Source organism: Rhinolophus ferrumequinum, chromosome 9 (assembly GCF_004115265.2).
Source record: "Rhinolophus ferrumequinum isolate MPI-CBG mRhiFer1 chromosome 9, mRhiFer1_v1.p, whole genome shotgun sequence".
In the NCBI taxonomy this organism is placed as follows: Eukaryota; Metazoa; Chordata; class Mammalia; order Chiroptera; family Rhinolophidae; genus Rhinolophus; species Rhinolophus ferrumequinum.
This window is the reverse complement of record NC_046292.1, coordinates 58,014,948-58,032,887: the sequence shown is the minus strand read 5'-3', so window position 1 is coordinate 58,032,887 and position 17,940 is coordinate 58,014,948. Positions and strand designations below refer to the sequence as shown.

General features: G+C 38.0%; 1 protein-coding gene across 1 annotated transcript in view; it reads right to left on the bottom strand.

Moving 5' to 3' along the window:
• Positions 1 to 492: 492 nt before the first annotated feature.
• Positions 493 to 17,940, bottom strand: part of GIPC2 (GIPC PDZ domain containing family member 2) — a 70,469-nt gene continuing 53,021 nt past the window's right edge. The window contains exons 4-6 of the mRNA XM_033113347.1: positions 15,284 to 15,390; positions 10,303 to 10,384; positions 493 to 1,414 (exon numbers count right to left, since the gene is read on the bottom strand). Of these exons, the coding sequence (XP_032969238.1) occupies positions 1,254 to 1,414; positions 10,303 to 10,384; positions 15,284 to 15,390 (350 nt within the window). The 3' untranslated portion in view covers positions 493 to 1,253. The remainder of the gene's footprint in view (positions 1,415 to 10,302; positions 10,385 to 15,283; positions 15,391 to 17,940) is intronic.

The following is a 17,940-nucleotide window of genomic DNA, read 5'->3' as shown; positions in this document are numbered from 1 at the left end:
GTTATCCTAAAGCATTAACCCAGCATGAAACGGGAACTACTTCAGATTTCCTACAATACATCCCTCACAGGTTATAATTTCTGATTACCGTGGCAGCACATACCATTTTCCATCTAACACTTTAGAAGAATGCTTGGTCACACCAGGCTCTGCCTTATTAAATGATCTATGTTCAAACCGTTTATTTCCATTTCTCTTACATCTGTAAAATGTCAAATAAAAATGATGAGACAGTCATTTACCCTCAATTTTCTCAATAATGTAAGGTTTTAGAGAGGATCTGTTAGAACTCTAAAATAATAGGCTAATATATTTTCTCAATTCTCTCTTCCTCCTTTATTTCCACTGGAGGAAAATCTATTTCTAACAGTATTCCTCTAAAGTTTAGAGGGGGCTTAAAAGCATTGCTCTTTCACCCAAAAAGTATTCTCAAACATAGTTATTTTCTGAGTAAATCTGTTTCAAAAGAAAAGTTCTACAAAGACTATAAAAAAACTTCCCTGGAGTGCACATAAAGGGTAACATAAAAGTAGGTATGGGTGGGAAAAGAAAATGTTTTAAGAAGTGTTTTATAAAAATCAAATATAAGTGGTTTCTATCCTATCTACCTTTATCACCCTTCTTCCACACATGCAAATAAATACACAGCACAATAGATTTCAACAACAGGTTTTAAGAAGCAAACTATGAAAATCAACCAATCCTTATTGTACAAAGGAAGTAGATTATAGACATCAACAGGCTATAGGAATTTTCTTCCCCTTACTCACTATATTAAAAAAATAAAACAATGATCCCAGAACTATAGCAGGCATAATTCACATTTCAATTTCCTGCATGTATCCTGTTCAACCTAGTTAACAAAATAAAGATGCTATGAGGCAAATCATACTCCAATCCTAATTTTCACTGTATTAACATTTTGTAAAAGAACTACAAAGCTATTGCAATCAACTATGTATATGTGGAAAACAAACGGTGGGTATTAGTGGGGAGCAAAATCATCTATCTAGAAATACTCCCTAAAACTCTAAAAAATCTTTTGAATGAATATTAAAATTGGTATTTTAAGTAATTTATCTTACACATATTACATGTACAACAGCACTAAAAAATTCCCCAGAAGTCAAAATCATATTTCAAAGAACGTATTCCATACACATAAAACCAGACCAGAGTCCACAACAGTGTCTAAAAGCAGATCCTACAGGTTTTTTTTAAAGGGAACAATGGTTCACATTTCCAGTGATGAATCATCCACATGATAATCCTTCTCGTTTGGCATCGCCGATTGCTCCCCACACATCAAAGACAAATTCATCTGGGAATCCAAAGTCTCCAAGAATGCTGTCAAGTGCCACAGCAAATTCATCTGGATTGCCTTTGTCCTTTCCAGCTTCAAACATTGTGGTAGCTAACAAAAATAATTTTGAAAAAAGAACAATACATGAGACAGCATCAGAGGACTGAGAAAAATAGCACCAGGAAAATTACTTTCTAAAAGGAACATGCTTAGATATCATATATTTCTAGTATAAAATAAAACAAGATACTCTCCATCACATATCAAGATAGCAAAGATATTTTTAAACAATCTGTCCACTGCACCCATGTTAGCAGTTGCCACCCTTGCCCTCTCCTCCACCTTGTAGCCGGTAGGTTGGGACCCTCTTGTATTACCATAGGTGGAGCAAGAGCCCCTGAAAGACCACCCTGAGGCCAGCCTGGCCAGGAAACTCAGAGCACATCCCTGCGCCCACCTCTGCATAGTCACGAGCTCTCTGCCCCTACACCAGCCCCCACCCTCAATTATGGTGGTGCCTAGTCCTCCCTCCCCAAAGGAAAAAAAATAAAAGATAAGAGTTTGCAATGGAACAGTCAAGCCAGGGAGAAGGTGGGAAAGATAATCTTTCTACTCATGAAATTCAGGTAACATTTTCTGAGCCCCTTTCCAGTTTGGGATAGAAAACAAAGGTGGTGCCCTTGTTCTGTTTTTCTAGTAAGTTGCCTGGGCCCCATATTTTACGTCAGGGGAACAAGCATCTCCAGGAGTACACACTCCCATGGGACCTGCCCCAATTGGCTGGGAGCCCATGAGACTCAGCTGGTGTAGCAACCATAAAGAGACAATGTGGATGTGATTTGGAACTTGGGTGAAAAACCTCCAGGTAAAAGGTAAACGCCAAAGTCCCATCTCTCCTTTCCTCCCAGGTTAAGGTTGAACAAATCAAAGGTTGAATGATTCTCTGAATGAGCCAAGAGGTCTGGTCTTTCAGCTAAAATCCATTAAGACTCTTAGGAGCATATGTGAACTGTTCCTTATCTCAAACAGTTTGGTGCTAACACACCCAGCTATGGGGCAGGGGGAGATTCCATAGAAGGCACCACAATCAGAGCAGAAGTAGGAAGTGGATGGGGTGACCTGCTGCAGGGATCAAAATCCTAGTAAGGTGAGGAAGGGCTTCCACATGGCTGGACAGCCTGGTGTGTGGTGGAGAGTCCACGTGTGGTAAGGATGGCATGGGGGGTGGGGAAGGGAAGTCAGCAGCCATATTGATGAGAGATTAGTTACATGCATGAGGATTGCTCACATAAGAATGTGTGTGTGTGTGTATGTGTGTGTGTGTAAAGAATAATGGAAACCAGGTTTGTCACTGTCAGAGAAAGATAATAGGGAAAGAAAAAAACTAGAATGAACTCTGTGGAACTGGAATTATAGGGATCAGTGGAGATAAATGTGTATATATTTCAACAGAGAGATTACAAAATATAGAGGTAAATACATTCCTTTGACCACCTTCATTGAAATGGATGTGATAAAGCAATTACAGTAAAATAGTTATGGTAGAATCTAGGTGATAGATATAGAAGTACTTACTAAAAAGTCTTTCAACTGTACTGTACATTTACAAATTACCACCATAATAAAATATCAAAGAGAGGAACCTCTATACAGACAATGGAAGAAAACTTAAAATACAGTAGATACATTCAAATTAAAGAGAAAGTTTGTCAAATTAAAGAGAAAGTTTTGGGTTTTTTTTTTTTTAAGTTAGGGCCTGTTTGACACAGTGAAACTATGGCTGACTTGTAAAATTTACTCTGCATGCCCATGAGTACTAGCTGTATTTTGGAAATTATTTCCTAATCCATTAAGAAATACTTTAATGTGTATAAGGAATGCTTCGGCTCTTTTAACAGTCATAGTATTACTGTCAAGAGGAAAGCGGCCCTCATAGTGTATCTTATTCACCCAGTGAGATAAGAAACCAAGCTCTCAGGAAACAGTACTCTGTTGATTTCCCCATAAACCTGGAGGTTCTGTCTGTGTCCCTCCTCTCCTTAGGTCCTCTTGCCTTGCAGAGCTTAGCCACAACCCCAGCTTCACCGTGACCTTGCTGCTGAAAGTCCCAACCCTCTGCTTCCATTCCTGACTTCTCTCATGAGTTCCAAATACCCATTTCTGAAGAATTAGTAGACCAGAATTCCTAGGTGTTCTGTTAGGCCATCAACCAAAATGTCCAGAAATCAAACATCATCTTCCCTTCTGAAGAAATTGCTACTTTTTCTCCTGTTTCCACCATCATAAAGGGTGCGATCATTCTCACTGTAACCTTTCTCTTCTTGCTTGTGTACCAAAAACTGCCTCACCTTGATTCCAACTTTGCAATTTCTATAATCTGCTCCTTTGCATTCATTCCCACTGTCACCATCCTATCTCCTTAATCTCCAGTCCTAGTCAGCAAACCATCCAGCATAGACACGATAGATTTCTCTTCCTAAAGCACAGCTCTGATCCTACTAGGCAACAAGAGGAAAGGACCAGGAAGCTCCTTTCCATCTCTGGGATTGTCTGTATCATTCCCACATAGAGAAATATTCATTGGGTCATCAACGCTTGTCTTAAAAATCTCTAAACCTTGATCTAACATTCTGATCCAGAGCATCCCTGGCTCCCAAATGGCTGTATGCCTCTACAGGAATGCTATGCCCTCATAAACTAACCACCCAAAATGACGTCTTTTTTCCCTCCTGCCTTTGCTCAGGATAAACCCCTCCTGATCACTAGCTCCATCATCAAAATCTTTTCTCTCCTCAAGGTTCCTTGCCCCAGGAAACCCTGTGACCACACCTGGAAGTGACATCTGCATTCCCTAAAGCCTTTTGCCAGTGCTCTTCAGACTTGAATGCACAAAGAAATTGCCTGGGATCTTGGCAAAATGCAGGTTCTGATTCAGCAGTTCTGCGACAAAGCCTGAGACTCTGCATTTGCAACACCTCCCAGGTAATGCCAGTCCCTGGTCCACAGTTTGAATAATAAGGTTTTATAGTACATATTTAACTTTGCTCTGTATTGTCTGTCTTATCATTATTTTCACCTACATATTTTCTTAATCTCCAAGGTCCCTTGAGGGTTTATTGATGGTTGATGTGATGTCACATTAGAGAATAAATTCTCAAAGGATCTTGAATAGCAAACTCAGTCTTTTATGCCCTTAGGCATAAAAGTGCCTCCTGCATAGCAAACACTTGTGGATGGGTAGGCACAGGAGGCTTTGTTACACTGAAAAAATTTTTGTACTCACACAGTTAGCATGCACTGGGGAAATTGAAGCCCAGAATTCTGGGCCTGTAGCCAGGATGTGAAAAAGGAGTAGTCAAAATGTAGAGATAAGTACTACAAAAGTTGGACTCAAGTTCAGAATTTTGCTTGGTCTACCATTTTAAATATTTCCTCATAGACCCTACAGATAGCATTTATTGAGACAGTTACCTAAAGATTACACTGACATACAGGTGAAATACAATCAATTTGAGGAAGAAATAAGACGCATATAGATAAAAGATATAAGAAAATCTACAGAGCATTCTGAAGCAGCAGCTAACAGTGCAGATAACTGATGCTCTTAAATGCTGGGAGAAACAATGACAGGGATCAGATGTTCACCGACAGAGACTGAATCAACTCTCTCTTGCTCTCTCTCTCTCTCTCTCTCTCTCTCTCTCTCTCTCTCTCTCTCACTCACACATACACAGAGCTATAAGAAACACCTTGATACATGGTTTTCTGGTACCTCAGGAAGCATTGTTTAGTGCACGGAACCCAGAAACTCCATGTTTGGCCTGCTCTCACTTGCAACCTCTGTTTGGGTTCCTTAGTCACGAAATGAGAAAAATGATACCCATAGTATAACCTCACAGTCCAAACTGTATAATCTCACTCAGGCATTCTTGCTGGCACAGCAGAAAAGTGAAGAAAGAACTCCCAATGTTGATCACACCAATAGTTATACAGTCCTACATGTTCTACCTCCACTACTGTTCCTACTAGTAATAATTAATAATGATCATTGCTAAGTATGATAATAGCTATACCTATTTTTTATGATGTGAAAGGAACTTTATACATATTATTCAATTGGATGTCTTGCAACCCTATGAGGTTGTTTTTATTGTACCCCTTTTACAGATGTGAAAATTAAGGCTCAAAGTTCAATAATTTGCCCAAGGGCTAAAGCTTCAAACTAATGAAATTAGGACTCATACTCCCTGTGAACTCACTATTTTTATGCCTCTCATCAGATATTTAGTCAATAAATATTCACCAAGTATTTACTATGGGAAAAGTATTATGGTAGAAGCTGACATTAAAAACTGAGTAAAATGTGGTATCAGCCTTCAAGGAACTCCTGGTCTTAATAAAAGCAATAAAAATACCAATTAGGGAGTTTTCATAGTTATGTTGTAAATACTGTATGTAATAAAGTGCTCCATAAATCTTTTAAAAACCAGTAATTTGCTACATAAATTTTAATAGAAATTAAGAATGGAGCATGCACCGAACATAGAATAAATTTTTGCTAATACATAAAGTATAAATAGATTTTAAACATCCTTACAGGAGAAATAAACTATATAATTTTATTCTTTTTTAAAAAGTATTGTACCTCTGATTTAAGAGAAAAGCAAAAGAAACTAGCAAAATGTATCATGTTAACATAATGACAGCTACTAAAATGCTTCTCATCTGTTAACTATATAGATCTGCAATATACTGCAATATTTAACATCTGAATACAATTTGGCCAAAAAAAATGAGAGAATTGTTGTAACACATAAAGCAGCTAAGTGCTGACCTCTTGTGGCCATTTTGAGAATATCTTTAAATTATTACCACTACTAAACAATTTTTACATTATTAATGACACTTATTTTGATGATATTGACCAATCTACACTTTCCACTAAGTTCTCAAACACTTAAACAGAACTTTATATAAACAATATTACTGCAGTTCAAAAATCTTGGTATCAAAGTCCCAGAATTTAATCTCAGCTTTTGTTAGGTGACTTGGGCAAGTTACCAAACTTCTCTGAATCTGTTACTATCTATAAAATGGTACACAGCAGGATCTAGATAAAGAGTAGTCATCACCACGACCATAAAATCTTCTTTAAGAAAAAGAAGAGAAAAAAGATCAAAAATATGACAAAAATGGCAATAACTACACATCTATCAACACTTACTTTAAATGTAAATGGATTAAGTGCTCCAATCAAAAGATAGTGTAGGGTGACTGAATAGATAAGAAAACAAGACCCTTACAGATGCTGCCTACAACAGCCTCAGTTCAGATCAAAAGACACACACACGGATGTAAAGGGATGAAAAAAAGATATTTCATGAAAATGGAAACAAAAGAAAAAAGCTGGAGTAGCAATACTTATACCAGACAAAATAGATTTTAAAACAAAAGCTATAGCAAGAGACAAAGAAGGGCACAGTAATCCCATTTTTGGGTATTTATCCAAAGAAACCCAAAACACTACTTCAAAGGGACATGTGCATCCGTGTGTTCATTGCAGCATTATTTACAATGGCCAAGATACGGAGGCAACCTGGGTGTCCATCAATGGATGAGTGGATAAAGAAGAGGTGATATATATATATATATATATATATATATATATATATATATATATATATATATACATATAATGGAATATTACTCAGCTATAAAAAAAGAATGAAATCTTGCCATTTGCAACAACATGGATGGACCTACAGGGTATTGTGCTAAGTGGAGTAAGTCAGACAGAGAAAGATAAATGCCATACGATTTTACTCATATGTGGAATCTAAAGAACAAAATTAATGAACAGACAAAACAGAAACAAACTCATAGACACAGAGGACATTTGAATGGTTGCTAGGTGGGAGAGGGTTGGGGGTGAGTGAAAAAGAAGAAGGTGCTAAGAAGTACAAATTGGTAATTACAATGCAGTCACGGAGATGTGAAGTATAGCATAAGGAATACAGTCAATAATATGGTAATAACTAGGTATGGTGTCAGATGTCTTATGTCATATTGTATGATATAAGACCCTGTCTTATATTAGAGTAAAATAAGACCAGGTCTTATATTAATTTCTGCTCCAAAAGACGCATTAGAACTGATTGTCCGGCTAGGTCTTATTTTCCGGGAAACAGGGTACATAAAATTTGCACTTTTAATATTCATTAGAAACTTATGTGATACAAGTATCCATTAATTGATCAATCCCATATAAAGTCTTAACTCAAAATCTTGCAGAACCCATTTTTCCCCCAATGGATAACATTCCAAGGCAACGATTTGCATTGGATCATTCGAAAAGTCACAGTTCACAACTTTACAGCCAAAGCCCTTTCATCTTCAGGGTGACTTGCTAGGTAAACTCATTTGAATTATTTTCTGTTTTCAAATGGTAAATACATCCCAATGCTTTTTTGAGGTTAGTGTTTTGGTTTTAGTCATTTTATTGCCATATTACTTTTTACATTTTTTAATATAAACTTGTATTAACAACTCCAGAATAACATGATGCCAATGTAATTTTCATTAAGAATTAACATTCCTGAAAGCTAAGACTACAAACAAATATATTTATCTGTCTGTTGAATTAGTGTCACATTTGTGATTTACATTTCATGCTAATCAGATCTGAATGAGAGAAATTTCTAATTTAACAATGACTGCATTCTTCAAATAATTACTTTCTTTAAACTTTACCTCCCTCGGTGACTGATCACATTGCTAATCATGTATAATGATAATGACTATTCAAGTCATTGGAGGAATTTGCTACAGATGATTAATTACAAAGGGATTACTAGTTAATTTACAAGGGATTTGTGAGAAATGTTAGTGCCCTGAATTTGTCAAAGTGAAAGAAAATTGATTCTTAAAGAACTGTTTCTTAATTCATGTATAATTACTTGTACCATGGTCCAACACTCTTCCCTGTATGTTGGTGTATTTTTAATAACAAAAAAGAAAAACTAATTTTCTTAACTATTCCCAATTTATACATAAATAATTATAAAGTCTATACCTAAAATTAAGTTTCAAGTTGAGGATTACTTTAAGTTTTCACCTTTGAAAAGTGTGGTTCTCCTAAATTTGAGCTTATCATGATCCAGCAATTGATGTGCTACTTCCCGAATCTTATAATATTCATAGTTATTCAACTGTATTCAATAGAAATATTTTTCCAACAAATACTACCTGAGTTGAAGAGCAATGCCAGGTCTAAAACTCCTTTACCTCATTGTATGTGCATTTGTATAACTGTTGCAGGCCCACATCATTTATATCTATATTTTTCCAAATGCAAAAGGCTTGGGGAGGAAAGTTTTCAGACATTGGCTTTCTATAGGATCATCTCAGCTTTTAAATTCTTATCTGTGTGGAGCAAGAATCTATTATATGCAAATTTTATATTTCTCTTCAATGAGCTAGGAACAAGTACCACTTTTTTTTCAATTACAGATATCATCTGGACATACAACATAGAAATGTTATTTTAAAAGTTCAGACAGGGAAGAAAAAATAAGAATAAATTATCTAAGGAAAAAGAAACACGAGCCGAAGTGGCAAAGGAAGAATGAGCTTCAAGTACTCTGAGATTGAGTAAAATACTTTACCTGGTAGCAGGTAAACAAAATTGTCCAAGTCTTTGACTTTAAGAAATGTATTAAATACTTGATATAATACCCACCCATACACACACGTGCGCACGGATGCAAGCAGGCAGAAACCCCCACCACTAAGCACACATTTACTCTTTCCCCACCCAGTAGCTACCTGCCCTTCTTAAGAGAATATTTATCTTTCTTCTTCATGGAAGGCCTTTCACAATCTCAGCCCTTGTATTTCAGAATTACTCAAGTGAGCCAATCAGAGATAATCCTGGGCATTTTCTTTGCATGACTTGGAAAAGGCCCTCCCTCTTTCCCATTTTGTTTGACACCAAGACGTAGAGGGTGGAGCCCTGGCAGTCATTTTGACCTCGTGAAGGAGGGCCTAAAGCTGCCATGGGCAGGATACCATGGGGGCCTGAAATGAAACCACAGTGGAGACAAGAGAGATCACATCCTGATGATAGCATGAGCACTCCAGATCTAGCCATTCTTAAAACCAAGCTCTACCTCTGGACTTTTCAATTATAAGAACTAACACAGGGGTGGCCGTTTAGCTCAGTTGGTGAGAGTGTGGTGCTGTTCTATCCCCATATGTGAGCTGCGCCCTCCACAACTAGATTGAAACAACTATTGACTTGGAGCGGATGGGTCCTGGAAAAATACACTTAATAAATAAAAGTTAAAAAAAAAAAAGAACCAATACATTTCTGCCCCTTTTCTTTCCTTAAGTCAGTTGGAGTTCAGCTTGTTGTTCTTGTTGGTTTTTTTATTTACAACTGATCAGAGTCTTAACTGATAAATCAAGACCTGACATCCTAATGGTGACATAAGAAATACACAGAAATTTAATGCTCAACTGACCTTATCAGTCATACACCAGGTGTGATCTTCTTCTTCATATTTCCGATTCATTTCTCACAGTGTTTCATTAACCTTATTAAATACCCACAGCTTTAATATTATAATAAATATACAATTTAATTGATGTATATCTAATATATCAAATACCTTTCATAGGTATCATTTACAAAATTCTTTTCATATATATTTTTTAAAACTATAAAACAAGCTTATGAAGAAAATGTTATTATAGTTTACAGATTGAAAACAAAGTTTAGAAAAATTGACTTGACTCTAAGGTTTCACACTAGTAAAAAGTAAGGGCCAGGTCTTCTTTTCATTATTCCTTTTTATCTTTATTCTCATGCTTTTCATCACTATACGAATACTTTTTATCTTGAAAAGTACCATTAACCATAAATGCAAGAAAGACATAAATAAGCATTAAGTTCCATTAAGTTAAAAAATATAAGACTTTTTAAAATAGTATAATCTTACCTAAATCAACATCTCGAATTCCCATGTACAAATCAAGAAGATCATCAATCTTTTCAATTGCCTTGGCTTTGGTTTCAGAGGGCTTTATCAAAGAAAAGAGAAATAAGATATTAGGCTTTTATATAAAATCTCTTGAATATCAAGGCATATAGAGGGGAAACTCTGATGTGGAGTCAGTTCATGGTTGTATGCTTCAGCTAACTTAATGGAAATATATCTAGAATATGCTCTGTAATGCAATACACATCTATACAGTAAATACTTATTTTTAGTGTCAGTGTTAAGTGTTATGGATTCAAAGAAAAGCTCAGTCTCCAAGTAGCTAACAATCTAAAAAGGGGAGACAGATGTGAAAAATAAATAGTTATGTGACAATAAGGATAATTTTTAATGGATATTTAAGGTACAGAGGCATCATGGGGGAAGTAAATTTCAATCTCTAAGAGTCACGGGAGATTTCAGAAAGAAGGTGACAAGAATTGTGTTTTCAAAGATGAACTGATGTCAGATAATCAGGAGAGGGCAGTGCAAGTAAAAAGCAATACACAAAGTCAATATGAGGTCGCAGAGTCTGATAAAAAGATTATAGTATGCTATAGGGACTGCAAAAAGTCCCATGTGATGAGAAACATAGTGCCAGATTTGACTAGACCTTAAGCGGTCCTGGTACTATGAAAGGACTTTGGTCTTCCTAAGTTCTTCCTAAAACTGTTACTAAAAATTTCAGTGAATTGCAATATATACAAATAACAAACCATTTATGTTGTATACCTGAAACTCATATATATTAAACGTCAATTACATCTCAATTTTTTTTTAAAGTTTCAGTGAAAGTCATGATTGGATATTTATTTTTCTTTCAAAATGTTGACTTTATATTTGGTAAAGTCTGGTCCTATGCTCAGTTTATTTCAATACTTGATTTTAAATGACTTTACAGCTGAAAAATACTATAAGTGCAAACATTTATTTCATGATTACATTGTAAGAAATTCATAATACGTTTTTGGGGGTTTTGGGGGGGTTTTCTCTTCTTTCTTTTTTTTCATTTGTTTTTTCATAATACATTTAATACTATTATAAATGTAAAATATGCATTTTATTGCAAATAAAATTTATATTTCCTTGAGAATATTGTTACAACTTTCTCATATTTTTATTTATATAAACTAAGCCTTTAAAACAATAACAGACACCATATATCTCTCTTGCCTTCTTTCCAGTGTATTTTAAATGGTCTATGTAAAGCAACAGGCTACGGAAAGTAACTGAGGCGTTTACCTTTGTACCTACCCAGCCATTTTGTAAGTTATTGTAACAAGTATCAGTACTTCATACAAAATGGCCACCACTATTTTCCTATTCTAAATAGCTCATGATCTCATCATCTCTCTTACATTCACATTCTGATTTCCTGGGTTCAGCCCACATCTTTTCTTCTAATTGAGATATAGTTGACATATAACATTATATTAGTTTCCAGTATACAATATAATGATTTAATATATATATGTATTGCAAAATCATCACCACAATAAGTCTAGTTAACATCTGTCACCACACAGTCACAAAGTTTTTATTCTTGTGATGAGAACTTTTAAGATTTAATCTCTTAGCAACTTTCAAATATACAATACAGTACTGTTAACTATAGTCACTATGTTGTATATCATATCCCCAGGACTTATTTATAATTGGAAATTTGTACCTTTTGACCACCTTCACCCATTTTGCCTATCCCCCACTTCCACCTCTGGCAACTACCAGCATGTTTTCTGTATCTATAGGAGTTTGGGGTTTTGTTTTTTCATTAGATTCCACATATAAGTAAGATCATATTGTATTTGTCTTTCTCTATCTGACTTATTTCACTAAGAATAATTCACTCAAGGTCCATCCACATTTTCACAAATGGAAGGATTTCCTTCTTTGTTATGGCAGAATAATATCTCCCATCTTTTCTTTTTTGCAGAGGTTTCCTAATTTGTCTCCCTGCCTATAATCTTCACCCTCTCAAATCTACCTTGTTCAACACCCCATCCCCCAGAACCAAAGGATTCTTCTAACATGTAAAACTGTCTGTGCTGCTCCTCTCACAGTTTTTCAATGGCTCCCCATTATCCACAGGTCCTTCATCCTAACCCAGGCCTATATCTCCAGCCTCATCACCCTCCACCAGGTACCTCCAGCATCATTCCCATCCCCTAGATGCTTATAAGGTCCCCAAGCCCATCATTGTTTTATGCCTATAAAACTCTTCTCACCATCTTTAACCAACTCATTTCTTCTGGAGGAAACTCTCCCTGAGCTTTCCTCTTTCCAGATCCCTGACGGCAGCTGATCAGCCCCTCTTTTGTGACATTAACCCTATCCTCCTCATTTGTAAGCGCTTCTTTTCATGCTTCTCTCCCTTTAGAGGAAAAACAGATCTTTATTCATTTTTGTATCACCAGCCCCTGGATGATGCCTGTCTCAACAAACACATATTGAATAAATTATGACGTGTGCGGGTGGAGTATCTTTCACAGTTTTCAGAATTCGTGCTAGGTTACCGGGGGATGATTTATTTCAAATCTATAAATCCTTTAGTGTAAGTCGTGTGTATCAAATTTAATATTAGCTTTGAATCTAGCTTTTTCCTTTCATTATGAGCTATTTTAATTGCCCTATTTAATGAAACAGGCTATGTGAATAGAAATGGAGTTTTACATGGTTATCTTCGAATGAATCTTTCTTACCTCTCCTGATAAATTCTCAGTTACTCTTTTCATTCCAGCAGCTTATACATAGCAGGTACTTAAAAAATATTTATTAACCATGTTAACTATTAGAAGATGACCCTCTTCCTGAAGTGACATGGAGTTTTTGCTGTCACCCCTGCTTCCTTTGCAAGCAGTTTTAAGGTCTGTCCCTCTCTCTTTACAGCCTATTCCCCTAGCCCCTCACTGCCTGCCCCCTCCCACTGTGCTACCATTCTCTTACAGATTCCTTTCTTCCACTGACCTTTGTTCATTCATTTGTTCATAAACATTTACTGGCCTGCAGCAATGTGCCTGGCAGTGTGGTGGGCAGAGGAAAACTAAAGACTCAGAATGACCAGAATTCATCCCTGGATTTTCTGACATACCTAATCATAACTCCCTTTCAGAACACTTTTGACTCTCCCAGGTCTCTTCATTGCCCCTTGCCTCCAACTTAATCCTTTCATTCACCCAGAACCAAGGCACCAGATTCAAAATCTTCCTCTAGATTCCCCAAAACTGACAATATCCTGGGTGACTCAAATACTCAAAAAGCCAGACTTTGGCCTCGTGGTTCCTTGAGTGTCTGCTCCATCAAACCACACCCCTGACGGAGGCTGGCCATGGTCACCCATAAGCTCTAGAACCACCACTCTAGGAAAAGAGTGTCCTAACTGTTCGCCTGCCTCATTCTTTTGCTCTTCAAATACATGGGGAATCCTAGGACAATATGTTCATACAGAGGGACGAGACAGGCCTGGTACTTGGGCCTCTGCCTGCAGGAGCTCCCCAGCCTCAGGCGCCTGCCTGACCTCCCCCTGCCTATAGGCTGACTTCCTGGGCCTCATCAGCGCTGCTCTGAGTGGGCCTGACCTGCGCATGCCTCTTCGAATGCTTACCACTGCTGCCCCTAACCCTGCTGCCTCCTTCCCTCTGTTTGTCTCTTCTACTTCTGGTGTTTTCCACTCAAACACTGACCTGACAATCTGAAACCTTTACTCTTTTCAAGCTTAAGTGAATCATTTATTAATTCAGCAAAATTTGAGCTCCTTTGATGTGTCAAGTAGTGTTCTTGGTGCTGGGGAGACTGCAGTGAACAAGACATGTGAGCAAAGGAGCTAGCCAGCATACAAAAAGGAAACAAGGATATAATGAGCCCTATTGTGGTCAGTGCTTTGAGGAAAAACAAGGGCAAGGAAGATCGGGCAGTGGGAGGGGAGGTCGGAATGGCTGCTTATACAAGGTACTTAAAGGTAGCTTTTTGGATAAGGTGATATGTGGGCAGAAATCTAAAGAAGGCAAAGGGGCAAGCCATGCCCATAAACGGACAAAGCATTAAGGTAGAGAAAACAGCAGTTAAAGATCATGAGGTGACATACATCTGGTGTATTTGGGAACAGCAAGGAGACTCACGTGGCTAAGGCAGAGGGAGCCAGGAGGAGAGTGGGAGGAAATGAGATCAGAGAAGAAAGACAGTTAGATCGCATCGGTCACTGAGGACTTTTGCATTCATTCTGAGTGACTTGGAAAGCTACTGGAGCGTTTTGCACAGAAAAGTTATATAACCTCACTTGTGTTTTTAAGTGATAATTCTGGCTGCTGTGGCAGTACAGAAGGAACGGGCCAGGGTGAACGCAGGAAGACTGAGTAGGAAGTGATTGCAATGTTCAAGATAAGACATTGGTGCCTTGGGCCAGAGTGGTGGAAATAAAGGTGGTGAGACGATTTCGCATTCTGGTTGTGGAGGTAGATCCACCAGGATTCGCTGATAGAAGTAACGTGGGATATGAAAGAGAATAGTCAACAATGACTACAGAATGCTTCACCTGAGGAAACTGGAGTTCATGAATATTGTCTTTCCTTATCAAAATCTTACGTATGTTTACACTTACGGAATGGCTCGGAGACTTTTTCTTGGCTCTCAGAGCTTTGGTTGATATCTTCTACATTTTTTGAGCCAGTGCAAATGTCTACAGACTCTAGAAAAAGTTTTCTGCAGATAGCTGAGGAATGCTATGGATCACAATCTCGTCTCATGCACTTAATTTCTATATTTCCTTCTTCAATCCTTTAATAATTTTCATAGTGTTTAAAAGTAGGCAATGAATTAAAGTCCATGCTTTAATTAAAGTGTATGGCATTTTATTTATACTCACAATTTTACCTTTATTTCCAGCTCTAGTAAACATAAATGTCCGTACATGTCCAAGCAGAAGAGGGACTAAATAAACATCACATACCACTTCTTCCATGGTGGCAGGACCTGTTGATCTCAGGCGAAGTGTATCCTTTCTACCACACTTTCTTTCTTTTGATGAATTTCCAGCTTTTGACCTTGGCTCTATTTCTATAAACACACAATGGATGGGGAAAGGTATGTATATATTCAGAAAGAGTTCCAACAGACTGCTGTAAACACTAATGTATTTTCTATCCCAAAATGATGTACAATTATTGTAGAGGTTTGATAAAATGTGTGCCTTCTTATAGAATTTCCCAAAAACAAATTCAGTGGTCATTCATTATTCTCACATGGGAATCTCTATGAGAGGTCTGGCTACAGAAAAAAGGAGAAGGAGGAAGAGAAAAAGGAGGAGGAAGAGGAGAAGGAGGGAAAGGAGAAGGAGAAGACGAAAATATTTGAAAGGTACAGATGGGAAAGACCAGACATTATAAGGAGTAAACAAAATAAAACAGTTGGCTTTACTGTAAGAGTAAAGAGATGTATGTGGCAGGAAAGCAAGGTGGAAATTTAGCTGGTCTTCAGGGTCATGAAGAAGGGGAAAAGTCATGTCTTGATAAAAGCGAGGGACCAAGACACTGCTATTTGAGCACCTACCTTCTGATCCATACTTTATATACAAAGTGCCATTTAATACTCATACCAATCTACGACGCAAGTTATAGCCCTCGTTTTACAGAAAAGGAAGTTGAGCTCACTAAGGAGCAGAGCTGGGATTCAAATCCAGGTCTTGTGATCCCAAAGTCTGTATGCTTTCCTCAACAACACTTCAACAGCACTCCTCTTAAAAGCACAGAGATAAATTCAGAGGTGACATACTAAGAAAAGCAGGGCTCTAAAGAAAAAGAGGCTGGAAACAGGTTTCAAGGAAGGAATTGCCCTCACGAGGCAAGCAAGAGACCAGGGAGCAAGAGTCTACAGAAGGCACTCCTTTCTTTATGCTTGTTTTGTGTTTTATTTTTGTTTTTGCAGTGCCCCTAGAGTCACCTCCAGCACCAAGCAGTACATAAGTGAGTAATAAGGTAGGGTGAGGACTGAGGAAACTTGAAGGGACGCGCCCTAACCAGGCCACCCCAATAAATGATTGCCCTGTGGGAATGTAGGCCCTGCATAGCCAGATGTACTTGTTTGCAAAGAAACTGTATACTCCGAGTTTTATATGAATCTCCTGATTTTTATGTTTGGGCAATTGAATCAAACTTTTAAAAACAACATTTTGGCAAAAATAAAAGAGACCCACAGATCAGATTCCAACCACAGACCACCCATTCATAACTTCTGCAAGTATCTCCCTAGTCCCTTGACTGAGGTCTCTATGTGGCAGCAGTTTGGGGCAAGGATGGAGGTGGGGGCGGGAGATGCTGCACGGACTTCCAATGAGGAATCACAGGACAGATTGATAAATACAAGTAGGTCGTGAGGTTCACACAAGCTCTCAAGACACAAGCATCAAGTGACCTGCACGAACGCATGCTTACTGACTCAGAGCCTAGAATAACTCCCATCTTCAGCAAGTACTGGGTTGTTCTTGGAAATCTACTCCAAAGGGATGAAGGACTTTACATGTTCCTTTTACCCTGCATTCAGGGACGGAATCACCAAGAACATAAAACGTAAGTTTTCCTCCGAGAATGAAATTATTAAACGCGATCATAAGTAGACCAGATCCCCTAAGCAAAACTCTATACATGGTAGCTGATGATGCTAAAGCTAATCCCGGTGATCAGACAGATTCTCAGGAGACCAGAGCTACATCCTCAGGTCCACAGCGTTGTCCTTGCCAGGCAGACTGTGCCCCACCTGAGAAGAATGGAGTAACAGAAACAGGATGCTCAGCAGGGACTTGACAAGAGTGCCCACAAAAACAGACAGGGTCAGCCTGTTGTCTGCATTGTGCAGGATCCTGTCCTGCCCAGCGGTGTGACTGTTCTCAGCTGAGTTGTGTACCGACCTGAAGTGATCAGGACAGTATCAGCAACGTGGCAGTAACCTTCAAGATAAACAAGCTACGGCCCTCTCTCCCCTCACCACACACACCACCTCACTGCCATCGCACCAAGAGACCTACTCAGTATAATGTGTCTTCCCGTAATCATTTCCTGCAAAGGGGAAAAGGAACTGCTCAGCTAACACCTGTGTTCTGGTCCATCACTTCATGTACATTTCTAATTGTAAAGAGAAACACTGGCATTCTGACTTAACAGCAAGTCTCTTGAAAGTTTGGTGAGCATGATACAATCTTGGAAAATGGAACAACCCTGGATACACTGAAAAAATTAAAGGTTTCTGGGATTTACAAAGTGAAGGAGGCAGACTCTAAAATGTGGGAACTTCATACAGGGTTTGTCATCTCATGCTTGAGAAGTCATTGGCCTCCCTAGAGGGTATCTCTGTCTTATCTTGCTCTTACCTTCAATACCAGTAGCTCAAAGGGAAAATGTATGTAGAATGGCAGGTTGTTTTTTCTTTTTAATTAGTAAGCTTCATTTCTTTAAAGCAGTTTTAGGTTCACAGCAAAATTGAGCATAAAGTACAGAGATTTCCCATACACCCTCTACCCCCACATATGCATAGCCCCCCTTTCCTATTACCAACATTCCCCACCCCAGTGGCACACTGTCACAATCAATGAACCTACAGTGACACAGTATTATT